At 39.9% G+C, this 18,560-nt stretch overlaps 1 protein-coding gene across 1 annotated transcript in view; it reads left to right on the forward strand.

Moving 5' to 3' along the window:
* LOC128739409 (hemicentin-1) overlaps positions 1-18,335 on the forward strand; it is a 219,999-nt gene extending 201,664 nt beyond the window's left edge. The window contains exons 7-10 of the mRNA XM_053834892.1: positions 1,798-2,175; positions 2,926-3,143; positions 5,748-5,806; positions 18,202-18,335. Coding sequence (XP_053690867.1) covers positions 1,798-2,175; positions 2,926-3,143; positions 5,748-5,806; positions 18,202-18,335 — 789 coding nt within the window. The remainder of the gene's footprint in view (positions 1-1,797; positions 2,176-2,925; positions 3,144-5,747; positions 5,807-18,201) is intronic.
* Positions 18,336-18,560: the final 225 nt, after the last annotated feature.

The following is an 18,560-nucleotide window of genomic DNA, read 5'->3' on the forward strand; positions in this document are numbered from 1 at the left end:
TGTCGGGAACCCCACCGTAGAGATCACCTCTATCTAGGTTTATTTATTTTCCTAGATATACTGACCTCTATTACTTTCCTTCAGTAGGCTCACCCCTGCGAAATGGTACCTTCTACGAAAAGATTTTCCGTAAAATGGTATATCCCGCGTAAGGTTTTTCGCGAAATGGTATTCTGCGAAATTCTATATTCCCCGTTATGGTCAACCGAGAATTGGTGTTCTGCAAAATGGTATTCGGCGAAATGGTTTGTAATGATGGCGAATATTTAAATGCTATCCGCTTTATTTTACCAGGCTAAGCATTGGGGGAAGTTGTTTTCTACTTAACTGTGAGGAAAATTTGTATATTAAAACACCCATGAACTCCCCAGAAACTTACAAAACTCAAGATTGTGACAAAGGTCATCCGAGATTCACGATTTATGTACAACACAGTTTAATTTGTGGCAATACGAAGTTTGTCGGGTCAGTTAGTATTAAATAAATAAATTTTAAATAAAAAGGAAGGTACAGAAAATGCCCACGAATATCACGAAGCTTGCTTCAGATAGTATTGGAACAAAAAGAATTGCGTGTATTGCAGTTATTTATTATTGAATTCAAAATCTTTTCTTAAACAAATCTAGCATTTTCTTCATACTTTTAAAAACAAAAAAACGGATAAAATTATTCGTGGCGGTTTCGAAGGAATTCTCGAACTTTTTCTGAAATATGGCTCATTAAGCGGCGCACACTTTCTTCGTCGATCGTTTTGGCAATCTTATTCCACCAGGCTGTCATCTGATTGTTATCTTTGACAACTGTTCCCTTTGCATTGAGTCTCCTCTTCAAGATTGCCCAGTATTTCTCAATAGGGCGGAACTGGGGGCAATTGGGTGGGTGGTTCAGTTTGGTTGTTTGCTAGCTCGATACAACTTGATTCCTTCCGGTACTATGAGCAGCACCGAATTTTCACGGTCCGACAGATTCCTCTTGATGGTCTTCAAAATCTTTCTACGCAATTTCCGGTCGACAGTTCCACTCCGATGATTAGCTTGAGGCTTCCGAATCGTCGTCAATGTTTCCTTATACCGTTTGATAACGCGCCCTACGGTATTTCTGGGCAATTTCAGCTGTTTAGCTAGTATAGATGCAGACCACAATGGATTTTCCAAATAACTATGCACAAGTTTTTCCCTTCTTTCGGCTTCCATGTTGTTTGTTTACAAAAATACAAAAATACGTAGATGAAGCTAACAAAATTTCCGACACTTGGGCGCAAAGAACTTCTAAATCCGTCCACCAAAAGCGCCACAATATGAGCAAAAATTTGTTCCAATTCTAAATGAAGCAAGCTTTACATAAAAACGTACGCTACGAAAAATCAAAAGTGAACTAATGTTACAGACTATTTTAATTTAACTGATGTATACTGATATTATATCCTAAAATTATTGTTATTTCCTTCCATTGAAACTTCCAGATCTATTTTTCGCTTTTGTATTTATCATTTTCAATGACTTTTAGAAGTTCTCAAAAAAAGTTAATCGACCCAATTCCATTTCGATTAAAGTTGGCGAGGTTTCACTTTTATCTCAAACACACAATTGATTTTTATGACAAGTATATTATTGAAGACTTACAATGTACAAATAGTGCACGTCGTAAAAATAACATGACATGACAATTACAAAAGAGTGAGTGCTGTATATAGCAAATCGACTAGCATTAAAATTCAGCGAAGATGCATGCCACTGCTAGCTGCAAGCCAATTATTTTTCCTCTTCTCTTTCCCTGTGGTTTCATTTTCCGCTGAAGGTACTATGGCACAAGGACACCATGCAGATCGATCAAACCGAACGGCATGTGATTGAGAGCCGCGGAGCGCGGCACACGCTAATCATCCGCAAGGTGCACCCGCAGGACTTCGGCAACTACAGCTGCATAGCGGACAATCAGCTGGGCAAGACGCGGAAAACGGTAACGCTAACCGGCAAACCGAAGGCGGCCGTATTCCGATCGATGCCCAACAGCCAGTGGAAGGATCGATACAACATTTCCTGGATCGTCGATTCACACTCGCCCATCGAGGAGTACAAGCTGTACTACCGGCTGGTCGATGGTGACCTGCTGCAGAATCACGATGGCGTCTACATGGACAACCGAAAGACCCATCACACCTACATGGGTGGCAATGTAAGTATACGTTCACAGATATGAGACACGTTTAGCATAAAAAGGAGACAGCACGGACGCAATTTGTACCGTGATTAGATGAGAAATGATCACCAATACTGATTTCAAAGTGATGTCAAAAGCAATTCCGTTCTCTATCAGACAACTTTGTAGAGGCACAAATTAGATTCGCTTCATAAGCCGTCTCTAGTCTGGCATTGTCTCACAAATTAGCCACCTTGATTCGACATGAAAAAACAACGCAATCAACCTCCTATCTAGCTTCGTATGACCAACCGGATCAGCCTCCTCGTGTGCTAAGCACGAAGCTCATATCCTTTCCTATCGGACCGTGTTGTGTGGCTTCTGCCAACCTTCGATTCTCGCCTTGGTGAAGCCACAAACTACATCGACATGCGAATCGTAATATCCTTAATCCAGAAAAACATGACCTGTCATAATAACGCAAAATTAATTCAATCTCTTCTCCCTGCCTTTTTTCGCCTGCATGCTGCCCACATCCGGACGTGTCCGACCATTGCCACCTGCGCAATTACGGTTGCCGGTAATGTATGCGGCCTTTTTCACCCGCGTTCAACACACGAAATGGACATGGAATCCGGCTTGTCTCGACGGAACACTACTGCTGCACACGTGCTGTTAATCGTGTTGACGCTGGCGGAACCGGTCGCTGCCCAACTAATGCTGCTCCGCTCTGTGGAATCTGGAATCAACGGGGGACACCGATCTGAACCAAAAAAAAAAAACTAGATGCTAGAGTACGACCGGAAGATAACCTCATTCGATGCCTACTCGTACAACAACGCGTACGGCGGCGGTCACAACCTGCACCACAAGTGGTCCAAGACCGACTGGCGGGACGTGGTGCTGCCGGCTTTCCCGTACTCCCACCACTACACCCAGGGCATGAGCTATCTGCTGCGCGGTCTCGAACCGGACCAGCAGTACGAGGCCCGAGTGCAATCGAGGTAATTATTGATGAATCGGTTTTCAGGGTGGTGGGTCAGGGCGGCCACGGAGAAGAGGTAGTAAAAGCTTCCAGGGGAGTGCTTTTTTGCTCCGTTCCTAGTACCGAGTAGTCGGCAGGCAGGCCGGCCGGCCAGCCGGCTGCTCTCGTTCGATGCGAAGGGATTGGTTGTCAGATTATTTGCTAATTACAATTAGCACAGCAGCAGAAACGGTAGCGGCATGTGCCTGCTAGGAATGACCCTACTGTTTCAATCTTCTCGTTTGCCTTTGCCGGGAGTAAAAAACGGATTTCATCATCGGCATTGTTGCCAATCGGAATAGTTGCACTCTCGCTGTGCTGGTTGTTAAACTAGCCAAATTTTGATTAGAATTGATTTTTAATGTATTCTATAAAAGCGTCTTATAACTTTTAGACAACTAGAGAGTTAAAATTACGATAAATTTTTTATTCAAAAAATTACCTTAAACAGTTTTTACGAAAAGATGATTCTGAAATAAATATTTTGAAACGGGAGGAAGTGTCTGAAGCGAAGTTTGATTAGTAGGAAAAACTGGACAATTTCGATATAGTCCAAAAATATATCGGGTTGTGCAGTGGCAGGTGGGAATCGCACCAACGCTCTTTCGGTTGATACCCGAATGCTTTACTCACTAAACTACTGCCACCCGTTATGACTATATGCGGTCATGACGTAAACTAAACCAAAAAATGATATCGTCGTATGAGAAGTGTGTGGTGCATATACGGGGAATGATCGAATTGGATGAATAAACCAAAACTAGGTACTAGACTACCTAATATAACGGGCGGCAGTAGTTTAGTGAGTAAAACATGCGGGTACCATATATTTTTGATCTATATTGAAATTGTCCAGTTCATCCAACTAATCATTCTTCGCAGCAGACACTTCCTCCCTTTCCAAAATAGCTTACGTCATGACCGCGTATAATTAAATACAAGTAAATAAGAAAGAAAAAAGTACAAATCTAAGCCCTTCTAGAAAATCCGTATGCAAACTTGCTCGTTTTACTAAATATGCATGTAGGCTATATATAATAGAGGTTATATCGTAATCGTAAAACTTTAGAAGTTAAAACTTTCACTCGGCTTTTATCGTGACCCACAATTCGGTGCATTGTTCTAGCGTCCTCAATAGTTTTAATTTCATAAAGTTTATATATTTCTCTTGTCTTTACGACATACTGCCGGTGCAAGCAAAATTGCCCGCAACGATCGCCGACCGCAAGCTACTTATATAGTGACGATAGAATAAGTTAATCAGGCACAGATGTCTCAACCCCGCAGGCCGAAACATTCGGCAGCACTTCCGGGTTTGAGTTTATTTCCATTCAGCAGCACAATGCCTTTTTCTGGCTGCCGGATTTCTCTTCGGCAGACACATGCGACTCCCGTACAGAAAGAAGTGACCACAATCCGTAATCAGCACTAGGCTAGGCTAGGCTAGGCTGACCGAGTCGGGGCTCTTCTGTCGGGTGGTCGGACATGTGTGACAATGCTGATGTGGTTATACCATGCAATGCAAGCCAAGGAAACAACAGCAACATTCTCCGGCATCATCAGCACTTCTGTCGGCTTAGCTTTGCATTCTACTGTGTACTGTGAACGGAACGGAATCGACTGTACGTACTCTGGAATGCTGCAAAGGATTCCACCCCAGTAGTCAGTAAAGCAAAGAGAAAAGACTTTTTCCTGCTGCTGCTGCTGCTGCGCTGCAGCAGGGCTAACATCGGGTGACAGCTATTATGAATGACAAATTATTAGGACCATCTTCGGAATCCACTTAGTCTGCCCGCTCTGCTGTCGGTCTCAGACCATAAAAGTCCACCCGAACCGGCATAATTTATTTTAGCTGCAAATCGATTGGAATGGTTACGGTTTAATCGCCCGCTTTCAATCGCCCCGAATATTCACCGTCCGACAGAAAGGCAAAAAATATTTCGAATATGGAATATTGATAATCGTAAATCATGTGCCCCCTTGGCGTTAGAAGAATATTGGGACTACCGCTTTCTTGTTCAGGTTATATTTTAAATCACAAGCTTCTGTAAAATTTTGATCCTTGGCAAATGTTGTACACAGACCGACCCGTTGTGCCACTCAAAACGCAAACCATTCGCAATATGGTCCTCGGTCGGCAACGAACGGGGGGTAAGGTTCAGTACTAGGGATAAATATTTCAACGATTTGACCCAGATACCTTTTCCGAGGGCCCACTCACTGGCAGAAATACAGAATGAAATCTAGAATTAAAATATTTTCTCTCTTCTATTGCATTCTTTCGCTTTCTGCACACTCAAACGTAAACGGAACGGATTCATGTTTCAACGCTCAACGCCACTTGGACGTAATTAAACGATGCTGAAAATGACACCTTCGCTCGCTGCCTCTCTATCTCGTCGCACTCAACCTGGTGGTGACCCCTCCGGTACTACTGCTGCTCCGGTGCTGTGGATGCGCCTGAATGCATCGACCCAACTCATCCGGGATCCGGGAAATCGGTGACGGCAACGGCAACGGCAACGAACGACTGAACGTACCAACGACGACGGCATTTAACATACACACACACACGCCACCACAGGAACCGTTACGGCTGGAGTGATTTCTCCGAGAGCTTTCTATTCACCACGTCAAACACAGGTAGGTGCGCCAGGTGGAATGGATTTCCTTTTCTGATTTGTTGTTTGAATAGAGGGAAGAAGAAAAAAAAAGCATAATTGCTGCCACGGTTAGCATTTCGCTTTCTGGTGGCACTTGTCCTTGCTGGCGCTGTTGGCAGTAGGAATATTCATGCGTTATTTGCTCGAGAAAGGTGCCAGCGATGTCGGCGATGATTGACATTACGCGTGATAGCATCTATCTTGTACATCCAAGCCGTTGCCTTGGTTTAAGCTGCAAAGATTTTTTCAAATGCTTTTTACATTCAGGCAGGAGAGTCTCTTCACCGAGCGGTTTTAAGAAAAAGTCTGTAAAATCCGTTTCGAAGATCGATTGGAAGGAAAATCATAATTAATTTTGCTTAGCTTAAATTGATTGCTTATATCAATGTTTGCTGGATATATTCTATGACAATAATTGCACCGACCATGTCCTTTGAAACAGATGAAACTGAGGAAGAAATGTTAGAGCAACCTTTGTTGTTTTATAAACTGTGTTGATTTCTGCATCTCCGCAGGATGGAATGTTTAAATCTAAAACACGAAGAAAAGGCAACGAATAGACGTCGTAAACACGTCGAAAATGCGATGAAAAAAGTAAAAAATGATAAAGAGATAAAAATACGCTACGAAAATACACTGAAAATTTGACAAATAGACAACAAAAAACGAAACACTAGGACAGAAACAGCATTATGCGATGCAAAGACGCCAAAACAGCCACGAAAACGAAAAAAAAAATATGACAAAAGTTGGTTTCAAAAGCGTTTAAAGGGCGACGAAACATGCTAAAAATGACAATGATAGAACGATGCAAAGATAGAATAAAGGTAACATTTTTGTTGTCATAACAACAAACAGAATGACAAAAAATTCACAAAAAAGTGATGCACAGACAGCAACAAAAAATAGCGAAACGAAGATGACGAAAAAACGAATAAAACACTACTAAATGACGACGAAAAGACATCAAAATAGCAACAACAAAGGCGACAAAAACGGTTTAAAGCAAGAAAAAAATAACACAGAGTTAGAGACAAAAAGAAGACGAACGCGAAAAGAACACAACAAAAAGATAACAACCAGACGACGAAAAACAGTCGAAAAAGCGATACGATGACGAAAGGAAGCCAAACTTAATACGACATATAAAACAAAAAAACGACAAAAAGACGATTGAAAGTGTCAAAAAGGCATCAAAATAAATAAATGAATGAATGTATGAAATGAAATGAAATCGGCAATACCCGACAAAAATGAAACAAAAAATGTCAAAAGCAGGCTTAAAAAAGTTGAAATGATGGCCAAAAGACCATAAAAATGTGACAAAAATATGGTAGAGAGATGATAAAAAGAGGACATATACGAAGAGAGGACAACAAAGACATGACAAAAACACGCCGAAAAAGTATCCAAAAGACAACAATAAAATAACAAAAAGACGACGAAGAGGTGGCACAACGACGATGGAAAAAAGACAAAACACGGTAAAAATACAATGAAAAAACGCCGATAAAAACGCAAAAGCAGTAACAAAAAATTCAAATGGAAGACAATACAAAACGACGAAATGACTTTAAATAGATAGACAAAAACCATGACAAAAAAATTAAAAAACACCGAAAATGTAACGCAAAAAGTCGACGAAAAGGATGCAAATATACGGCAGAAATACGACGAAAAAACAGTAAAAAGACAGCTTTGTGTTGCCTTGAGGCCAAAGGGCGCGACAGTTTAAAAAAATTTGATTTTTTTTAGCAAGCCTTGAGATCTATATCATGTAATATTAATATTATAAAAGTTTTGAATGAAACAACTTAGAAATGATAATGTTCTGTAAAGAAGAAGTACGGGGCTTTCAAATGGAATAAAAATCAGAGGGGTTGTGTACAAGACACGACCGCATATATAGGTGACGCAGGACTACGTAAGTGGCTTTGTAGTGATAGTAGCATGTATTCATGCTTGTAATCATTCGATTCTTCATGTATACATGCTATATGCAACATATATACATACATGCTACATGCTTTGTATGTAACATTTATCAAAGTAGTAACATTGCATACGTTCAATTCTCAAAAGATTGTGCATTTGAAAACAATTTAACAAAATCAAGAACACAAACTATTGCTTTCCTGCTACCTTACTGAAATTAAAGATTGTTTTTATTATCCATGGTTTCCCACGTTGAAGGGATTTTACCAATTCAATCCTATTTTATCAACAGCACATCTTTTCACTACACTTCTAATGAAACGGCAAGCATGCGTATTCATACAGAGTCATATTATAACCGAACACTACAGCTGTAGCACATTTTTCCAACACAGATATCAAGTTCGCCGAGGTTTAATCGTCTCGCAGTAAAGAATTTGCGATCTGTCGGGCAACGAACTTGTGTCATTTTTTCTGGCACACTTCCCTAACACAGACATCAAATTGGACTAGGTTTAATCGCGTTCGTAAGAAATTTGTTGGTACGAGGGGGCTTTGTCACTCTTTCTGACATACTTCCCAAGCAAGGACATCAAAATGGTCTAGGTTTAACCGCGGTGTTAAGAAATCTTGTTGAAATGAGGAGACTTTGTCACTTGTTTTGGCTTATTTCCCAAGCACAGATATCAAATTGGTATAGGTTTAGATCATCGTAAAGGATCTTCCAACCAATCACAAAGCGAGAATTCTGGTAAAACATAGGTTCACTATTTTCAATTTTTCAATAGTTCAACATCAAGAATTCATACTTTTCTTGATTTGGGTCAATTCTTAGAAGATTTTCCGATCGATTGGTGTAAGAATATTGAAAATCGATCGGAAAACCGCTGAGCTATTAGCGCTCAAAACCTTTCATTTTTCGTGACGCTCGCATTTTTCGATTTTTTGGAATGACACCCTATCTCAAAACTTGCCGTAAGACGTAGTCCTACGTCAAAATTTTCTTGACGACCATCTTGGATTTGGTCACCATGTTGGATTTTATCAAAAAATCGCTGATTTCGCCATGAGCCCCCAAGCCGATTTTTATTTTAAGACCATCATCATAGGAAAGCTGCGAAAAAATGCTACAAGAAACATTAACAAAATTAGGTGTGCATTGGAATTAACTAAATGTAACAACCAGTTATCTGTAATAAGGTAGACAATTATTCCATATAATTATTGAGACATTTCCAAAATTTGCTATGAAATATGCACATCAATCGACACGGTTTTGCAAAACGGAAGGGTTTAAAAGCCCTAAATGAGGTGAAAAAAAATTGACGGCCATGTTGGATTTGGCCGCCATATTGGATTTGATCAAAAAATCGTTATTTTACGATGATCCCCTCAACCGCCAAGAAAATTTCATTCCATATGAAAGACTTGTAATTCTTCTTTACAGAAATTAGTTGGTGAGCCCAAGTAGCAATGTCAGTTTTATTGCACTTTAATTGCAGTTTTCATGACCAATTTAGGTCATAAATGCAATAAAAAGAGCGTAATAAAACCGTGTGCGTAATAAAAATGAGATTATTACTTGGCAAAAGTCCACTGTTTCGAGATAATAAAAGTGTAATTCTCATTTTATAAGGCCATTACAAATATTTTAAAAAGTTTTTATCCCTCCGATGTTGGGCCACTGAAGGGGGGGGGGGGGGGCGAAAAAAAACAAAGATAATTTTTTAATCGAGTAAAAAAAATATAGATTTTAGGCATTTTTATTTTAAGTTTAACCGTGAAAACCAAATCTATTCTTTTGACCGCATTTCGGAAATTCCGCTGTTTGAACTTCCATTTCTATTTCATGCCAGAAGCGCTAACTCAACTCGTACGCTCATTTTTCAAGTTTTTCAGGCTGTAGAGCCCACAGACAATTGATTTTATAAGAAAAATGTAACTCATATGCTACAGATTATTTTTTTGCCCCCCGATTTTTCAAGCCAATTTCCAAGTGGGGGGGGGGGGGGTGACAAAAACTTTTAAAATTGATTTGCAATGGCCTAAACATTTTCAAACAAGTACAAAAGTGCAAATATTTGAAGACCTCATGTCAGTAGTGGCCCCGTGTTAACGTGATTTAATCCTTGACAACAAATAGGATGACGATAAATTGCAAAAATAGACGAAAAGACAACAAAACAAAGGGCGAAACAAAGATAAAAGACGACAAAAAGAGCACAATGAAAAACGAATGAAAGACGACACAAAGATACCAAAACAGTAACAGAAAAAATCACCGAAAAATGCCAAAAAAGTAACTGAAAACATGACGATTGAATAGATGACGAAAATAACATAAAAATATGATGAACATCGTTTCGTTAAGTTCAAGTAAACCGCTTTGATTTTTCGCTGTTAAGTTTTTCGCGTTATAAAGTGTTAAATTTACTCAAGTCGCTTTGATTTTGCGCACATAGTAGATCTGCATAATTCGTACTAGCTGCTCGCTGTGAAATTTCGTCTGATTATTTGATTTTGGCCCACTAACGGTTAAATCTATCTTCGCGATACGCTTCAGTTTGTCGACCGGCAGCCTTTGTTTTATATTCTTCGTTAAGTTACTAAGCCAAAACAGAATGGAGAAGCAAGAGTGTGGAGAATGTAAACAAAGCGTCAACGATCTCGAACCGATTCGTTGCGGCTTTTGTGAAGCCAGCTACCACATTAATCAACAATGCTGTGGTTTCAACAGCCGAGTGTGCAAGGATCTATTTCTGCAAGGGAAAATTATGTTTATTTGCCCTACATGCAGAGACATGCTCAATGGTCGTTCTATCTCGGCTTACATGGCAGATTTGCAACTGAACGTGCCATCACAGTCGCAACCTCTCACCGAGCTACCGGCGCAGGTTCAAAAGTTGTGTGATGTTATTGATGGCCTAAGCAAAAAAATTGACAATTTGCCTAACAAACCGATGAATGCAGATCATGAAACCCCCTCTACATTGCAGACCACTCCTGTGTGGCCAAGTAAGAGTGTGAAGCGTCGCCGAACCGAGCGGGTACCGTTTGCTGCCCAATCTGATCGTGGTGAAAATAACATCGATCTCAGTGATCTTTCTGTGCCATCCATTGCTTCCGTCGCAGTACAGAAACGCTTTTGGTTATATTTGTCGGGATTGAATCCACAGCTAACCGACAACGACATACAAAAAATTGTTTCTCGCTGCCTAAATACTGCTGAGCCTGCTGTTGTCATTCGACTCGTGAAAAAAGGAACGGATACGTCCACTTTTTCGTACGTCTCCTACAAAATTGGTCTGGACCCGGAGCTGAAAAATGTTGCCCTGGATCCTGTTTCGTGGCCCACTGGACTGCTGTTCCGTGAATTTGTAGATTTGCCAAAAAACTAACTGCTGGATTTGGCCCGGGACGCACCGAAATAAGCAATTTGGAAGCCCCTAATCCACTCAACACAGTCGCGCCACTGCAGCCTGCGCTCATCAGCCGTCCCGGTCCTGTGTTTGAGAACGGAGAAGGGGTCTTCCAGCTTGCTAATGTAGGCAAGTATTCCTCTTTCGATTTTAATTCCGAGCAATCGGTACTTGACGAATGTTCTTTTTATGTGCAAAACGTCCGTGGCCTAAGAACAAAAATTGACGAGATTTTCCTATCGACAACTGACTGCAACTACGACGTTATATTTATAACTGAAACTGGACTTGACGACCGCATTAGTTCACTACAACTATTTGGCACATCGTTCAACGTGTTTCGATGCGACCGAAACCCAAGCAACAGCAATAAGTCAACTTTCGGCGGTGTTCTGATTGCCATTGCGCAGCGTTTCCCCAGTTCGATCGTACGAACAACGAATGGTAACCATCTGGAACAGGTATGTGTAAGTGCTACTGTTCGGGGTAAAAAGCTATTGCTGTGCTGTGTTTACTTGGCGCCTGAAAAATCTCGAAGTGTCGACGTCATCAATGAGCATATTTCATCCGTCTGTGAGCTGTGTGATGCCTGTGCGGAGCATGATAACGTTATAGTTTGTGGCGACTTTAACCAGCCACGCATTGAGTGGAAACCATTCGACAACACGATGCAACCCGTCTCCACGTCCCTGCTGCCGTGTGCCAGTGCGGCACTGGTCGATGGAATGAATTTTTTGAATCTCTCCCAAGTAAACACACAGCGAAATTATCTTGGTCGTATGTTAGATCTTGTGTTTTGTTCCTCGGATTGCGCTCTTACAGTTGACGGTTGTATCACTCCGCTGGTTCCCGTCGACCCGCACCACCCTCCTCTTGTATTGTCGCTGCCAGTGAGCAACAATAGTGCCGTGGCAGATGCCTGTGGAGATGATAGAAGTAAATTGAACTACAGGAAAATTGATTTCGCCGGTTTGAATGAATTTTTGACGAATATTGACTGGAGTTTTTTGTTCGTCTGCGATGATGTTAACGAAATGGCTGTACAGTTTTGTAATACCATTTCTCAGTGGTTGAGCGTGAATGTACCGCTTGTAAGACCACCAGCCAGTCCTGCGTGGTGTACTTCCCGCCTCCGACAGCTAAAGCGTATACGCAATAGTGCCCAGCGTGCTCACCGCCGTTGGAAAACAGTTTTGACTAGACACAATTTTAAGCGTGCTAGTGATCAATACCGCCGTCTGAATGCATCATTATATAAATCATATGTGCTGCGTGTGCAATCCGATCTTCGCAGGCAGCCTAAAAAATTTTGGAACTTCGTCAACTCTAAAAGGAAATGTTCTGTAATCCCTTCCAACGTGTACTACGATGACGTCGAATCAAGCTCAATTCCTGCCTCTTGTGAGCTGTTCGCGAAGTTTTTCGCCTCCGTTTTTGCTGACGGAACTGCCTCTGATGGTGATGCTGATATTGCGGCTGCGCATGTCCCGGCCAATTTGGTGGATTTGAGTTTGTTTAACATGACTACTGATCTGGTGATAACTGCAACCAAAAAATTGAAGCGCTCCTTCTCTGCAGGGCCTGACGGTATTCCCGCCGTAGTTTTAAGTCGATGTATAGAAGTTTTGGCGAATCCGTTGTGTTCAATTTTTAATAAGTCTTTCGAACAAGGTAAATTTCCTGACATTTGGAAACAATCGTATATGTTTCCGGTATATAAATCTGGCGATCGTCATAATGTACGGAATTATCGCGGAATTACCAGTCTCTCTGCGGCATCAAAGTTGTTCGAAATTATCGTGAGTGGTGTAATACAGTCCCGCACTAAGAACTACATTTCAACGGCTCAACATGGCTTCAAGCCTGGTCGATCGGTCTGTACTAATCTGGTGGAATTCACTTCGATGTGCATTTCGCAAATGGAAAACAAGAAACAAGTGGATGTTATTTATACAGACTTAAAAGCTGCTTTCGATCGAATTGACCATGTAATACTTTTGCGGAAGCTTTCCCGACTTGGTGCTTCCCAACAAATGGTTGAATGGCTAAAATCCTATCTCAGCGGTAGAGTGCTACGAGTCAAACTTGGATCCAGTATTTCATCGGAATTTACCAATATATCTGGAGTCCCTCAAGGCAGTAATTTGGGTCCTTTGCTTTTCCTACTGTTCTTTAACGATGCTGCGTTACTGTTGGATGTTGGCTGCAAGTTAGTGTATGCTGATGATTTAAAACTGTTTGCTACCATAAGTAATAGAGACGACTGCTGCCGCTTGCAAGTTATGCTTGATGAGTTTGTTGGCTGGTGCAAACTGAACTGGCTTATAGTCAGCGTTGCAAAATGCGAAGTGATGAGCTTTTATCGCATCAAAAACCCGTTAAACTTTAATTATATTATCGATGGTACAGAGCTGCGCAAAGTCGAACAAGTTAATGACCTCGGTGTCTTACTGGATACTAAACTGACATTTAATTTGCACCGTGAATCAATTATCTCTAAAGCATCCCGGCAACTTGGATTTATCTCTAAGATAGGGAGAAACTTTAAAGACGCCCACTGCCTTAAATCGTTATATTGCGCCCTAGTTCGACCGCTTCTGGAGAACTGTAATCTGGTTTGGTTTCCGAAGCAGCTTACTTGGACCATACGAATTGAACGCGTACAAAGAAGATTTATTAGACTTGCTTTGCGCCATCTCCCTTGGCGAAATCCAGAAAACTTGCCACCATATGGAGATAGATGTCGTCTACTTGATCTGGACACACTGGAACACAGAAGTAAAATGCAACAGGCGATATTTGTAGCTAAAATGCTTAACGGGGAAATTGACTGCCCACAATTGTTATCCATGCTCAACTTCCGGGCATCGCAACGAACTTTACGCTCAACGGGACTGCTGCAGACACAGTTCCATCGGACGGCATTTGGATCTTGTGAGCCAATGACTGAATGTATAAGAACGTTTACAAAAGTGGAAGAGTTGTTTGACTTCGGCGAAACATCGCGCGTGTTTGCAAGCAGATTAAAAAGATCAAGCTTACTTTAAGATATTTATTCATGTAGACTATTTTATGTGTCAGATGAATTAACAATAAATAAATAAATAAATAAATAAATAAATAAATAAATAAATGAACCCGAAGGAAAGACGGCCAAACAGCCAAAGAAAACAAAAAACATGATAAAAGGATGATTGAAAAGCGTCAAAAATATGACAAAACATGCAATGGATACGTCGAATATATGACCAATGTACGACGAAATGAAGCCAACATAGCGACAAAAATTGCAAAAAGCCATAAAAAATCTGATGCTAATTAATACATGGGTGTGGTATAGTTTAAATGCGTAAACCACTCGAGTACTAATCGAGAAATTGTGGGTTGGAGTCCCACTGCCACAAACTAAACCCAATATATTTTTAGCCGCAGATCGAAACTTGCCCACCAAACGCTCCTCTGCTTTAATCAAAATAAAAAAATCAACCAAACAGAAAACACTATAAAAACGACAAAAGAAAGATGTGTCAGAAAGACGACAAAATATGCAAAAAACGACAGAAATAGACAACAAAAGAACGACGAAACGACAGTAATGAAAACAAAGTGTTGTCTATTATTGTATGCCACAAGAGCACTGGATTAAAAGGCCACTGCGATAGTCTTAATGATCTTCTTTTGTAGAAATTTTGGTTGTCTTGAAAAACAAACGGGATAACGAGAAAAGTTGATGTAAAGACAGTAAAAAACGATGGAAAGATGACAAAAAAACAAAAAAACGACATGATGATGCCAAAATGAAGGTGCCAAAACCGCAAAAAAAAACAGACGACAACAATGGTAAAAATCCGATGAAAAAAGCGACGAAAAATGCTAAAACGAAGTCAAAATATCGCGAAAAGACAACGGAAATGTGACGTAAAGACTATAGAACGACCATGAAAAGACGACAAAACTGCGACAGAGGAATGATAAAAAGACGGCGAGAACGCGTCGCAAAAAATAACGAAAAAACAACAAATATACGACAAGAAAAAATGATGGTAGTAAAAATAAAAGACGGAAGACGACAAAAATACGATACTAAAAAACCGGCAAAGTAATGACAAACAATGTGAAAAACAACGAATAGACTTAAATAGATACAGAACAAACGACGACGGGACGATTAAACGTCAGCCAAACAGCGACAAGAAGTACCAAAACAGATTACAAATGAGGACAAAAAGACGCTATGAATAGCAACCAAGAACGCAATAAAAGACAACTAAAAATAACAACAAAGCGCTGCAAATAGACAAAGAAAAACAAAACAAATATGCCAGAAAGGCAGATGTTAAAAAGAACGAAGCATCGAGCCAAAAATAAAACGACACGAAAACAATAATCAAAAATTCTAAAGGAATTCACAGAAAGCGATGAAAAGATGACTAACAAACATAAAAAAAGACAAAAAACGCAACAAGATAGCGGAGTGATAAACAAAAACGTGATAAAAAGTTAATGGAACTGTGATAGAAAAAAATGGCAAAAATAGGATGTAAAGACGAAAAACGACAAAAATAACAATGGAAGCAACGTGAAAATATGATAAAAAGACGACAAAAGATGACAAAGGGGCATTCAAAAAGCGTCAAATAGACGATAAAAAGATGGGGTCAGAAAGACGACCAAATAATGACGGAAGAAGTAGAAAGAACCCCGAACAGGACGAAAAGTGATTAAAAGATAGCAAAAAACGAAGAGTCGGCGAAAAATAGACGACGAAAAGACGCCAGAACAGCAACAACGAAAAAGCAAGAAGCTGTCGAAAATAAACAGCAAAGATGCCGAAAACAGATTTTAAAAACGATGAAAATACGATGGAAAGATGGAGAAAAACACGAAAAGACAACACAAATACGACAGAGAGATGACAATGAGACGAATACGAAGAAACGGCAGCAAAGAGATGGCAAAGAGACGTCGAAAAAGCGCCAAAAAGGCAACGATAAACGAGAGAACGTCGAAAAGACAAAAAGACGACGAACAGGCAGTGAAAAGACGGCCAAAAGACGATGGAAAAGACGAAGACAAGTAGGCGAAAATACGAAATATTCGACAAAAATACGATGAAAAAACGCCGAAAAAGTACCCAAAAAAGCGACAACAGTTGTCTATAAAAACGAAAAAACAACAAAAAATGCCCAACAAATAAAATAAAATAAAATAAAAGACTATAAATAAATGTGAAAAGGCAATGAAAAGACAATAAAGAGACTGAAAAACTGCGACAATAAACGCCAAAAAAGACTGCAAATAACAACGTCATCAATCTAAAAAGGTCAAAAGATAATTAGCATTTCCTATTATGAAAAGAGAGGAAGCGTCTCATGCGAAGAATAATTAATTGGTTGAACTAACAAATACGATATAAACCAAAAATATATCGAAGCATTAGCAGATGGCACCCACGCTCTCTCGATTGGTACCCGAGTGTTTTACTAACTAAACTACCGCCATCCGCTATATTAGGTAGTCTAATACCTGATTTTGTTTTACTCTCCCAAATGTATTACTCCCGTATATTCCTCATTCGCTTTCCCATGCGATGATATTAATTGTATGACTGCTCTTTGTTGCTACCGCCGAGAAGATAGATGATAGAGAAGATGTTATCTGCTCGGTCAATGTGATAGAAACAAAGCAGTCAATCATCAAATCTCGCGTAATTTTTCAAATAGACCTATGTGTCAATGAGAGATTCTCTTCGCGTCTACTCTCTTCCACTTTTCACGGCTACATAAATGCATAGAAAATAAAAATTTCAAAACATTTAGCTAACTAGTGACTCCGGCAACCGATTCATGCAAAGCTGGTGTGTTAAAATGCATTAGTGTCGCCGTAAAAGTTGGAAGAGAGGAGACACGAAGAGAATCTCTCATTGGCACATAGGTCTATTTGAAAAATTACACGAGAAAAATCGGTCAGTAAAAGTTATGTAGCACCAATTAACACAACGTTGACAAACTATTGAAGTACACCGAAAGAAATTTGATTCCGATGCCATGAATGAAATCATGAAATCATGAAATGTGAATTCCTGTCAAATCATGACTGAAGTGCCATATCAGACATCACAAAATCACGAATAATAGTTCATGATTTTGCGTTGTGTTGTACTGCAAGAAGCTCGTGATTATTATTCATGGTGTATTTTCATAAATCATAAGCTAGAAACCTGTAATCATGAGTCATTTTGCTCCTTTTGGAGATTAAATTTCTATCCGTGTATGTTCCAAGGATGTGACAAGTAAGATGATGAACAAAGATTCCTTTGTTCAGGTGAAGTGAATCGGGTTTTTTCTCTTAGCCCCATCACGAGAGTAGATTGCAATTCTAATGCACTGTTTATTTCAACGGAATACCCGAACAAAGTTCTACAACAAATTGAAAACAAAATTTGATATCTTTCTTGGCACGGATTTTGATTACTCGGTGTGATTTCATTTTTGTTGGTTTAGGGGTTAAAATATCAAAATTGATTGCAAAATTTCACGCCGAGAAATTAAGTTGAATACTTCTTTTATTATCGTTTGCTTCTGTGATCGGTGGTTTTCGGCGAAAATCAAAAATATCATATGGAATAGTAATCTTGCTGCTTGTGTAAAGCTGAATAAATTTTCACTTTGCTAAATAATCATCATCAACATATAATTTAAACTGATTATTTTACTAGAACAAACTTTATGTTAAAATATATTTGTAATTATTATTATTTTGCAAGACAGTCTTAAGAGAAAGTATTCAAGACTAAGGTTTGACGTTTTCCCGACGTTTCGACGCTTTGTTAGTGTCTTTTTCAAGGGATAATCAACAACACTTATGATAAAAATAATAAAATAATTCAACCGTTACGCAAAAATTTATACGATAATAAAAATGTTGAAAATGGATAGTAACCAAAATCGAAAACAAATTATAGCCTTTCTCTATTCATCAAATCATGATTTCTAATCTATTCCTCAACTCCTCCCTGCAGATACCGAAATTCGTGATCTCAGCGTAACACATCGTGGTTCGAGCAGTGGTTCCAGCATTTATTCTCATCGGATCCCGTCGGCATGCCTCGCGCTCGTACTGGTTGCAGCCGGATTGTTCCGGCTAAGCTTTTGAAGGTAATTGTTAGCGACGCAAGTGGCACAATAATTCAACCCAGCCCCGAAGAAACCGGACATACCGAATGCGCCGTGAGCGGATTGAATATTAATCCAGCACCGTCATCATCACCACCACCACCACCAAAACAATCATCAGCATCCGCAGAGAACTCTACAGCACAAATGCAGGAAAATAGCTTATTTTTCATCGGTAACCATGTTAATCGATTTATTATGTTTG

This window comes from Sabethes cyaneus, chromosome 3 (assembly GCF_943734655.1).
Source record: "Sabethes cyaneus chromosome 3, idSabCyanKW18_F2, whole genome shotgun sequence".
In the NCBI taxonomy this organism is placed as follows: domain Eukaryota; kingdom Metazoa; phylum Arthropoda; class Insecta; order Diptera; family Culicidae; genus Sabethes; species Sabethes cyaneus.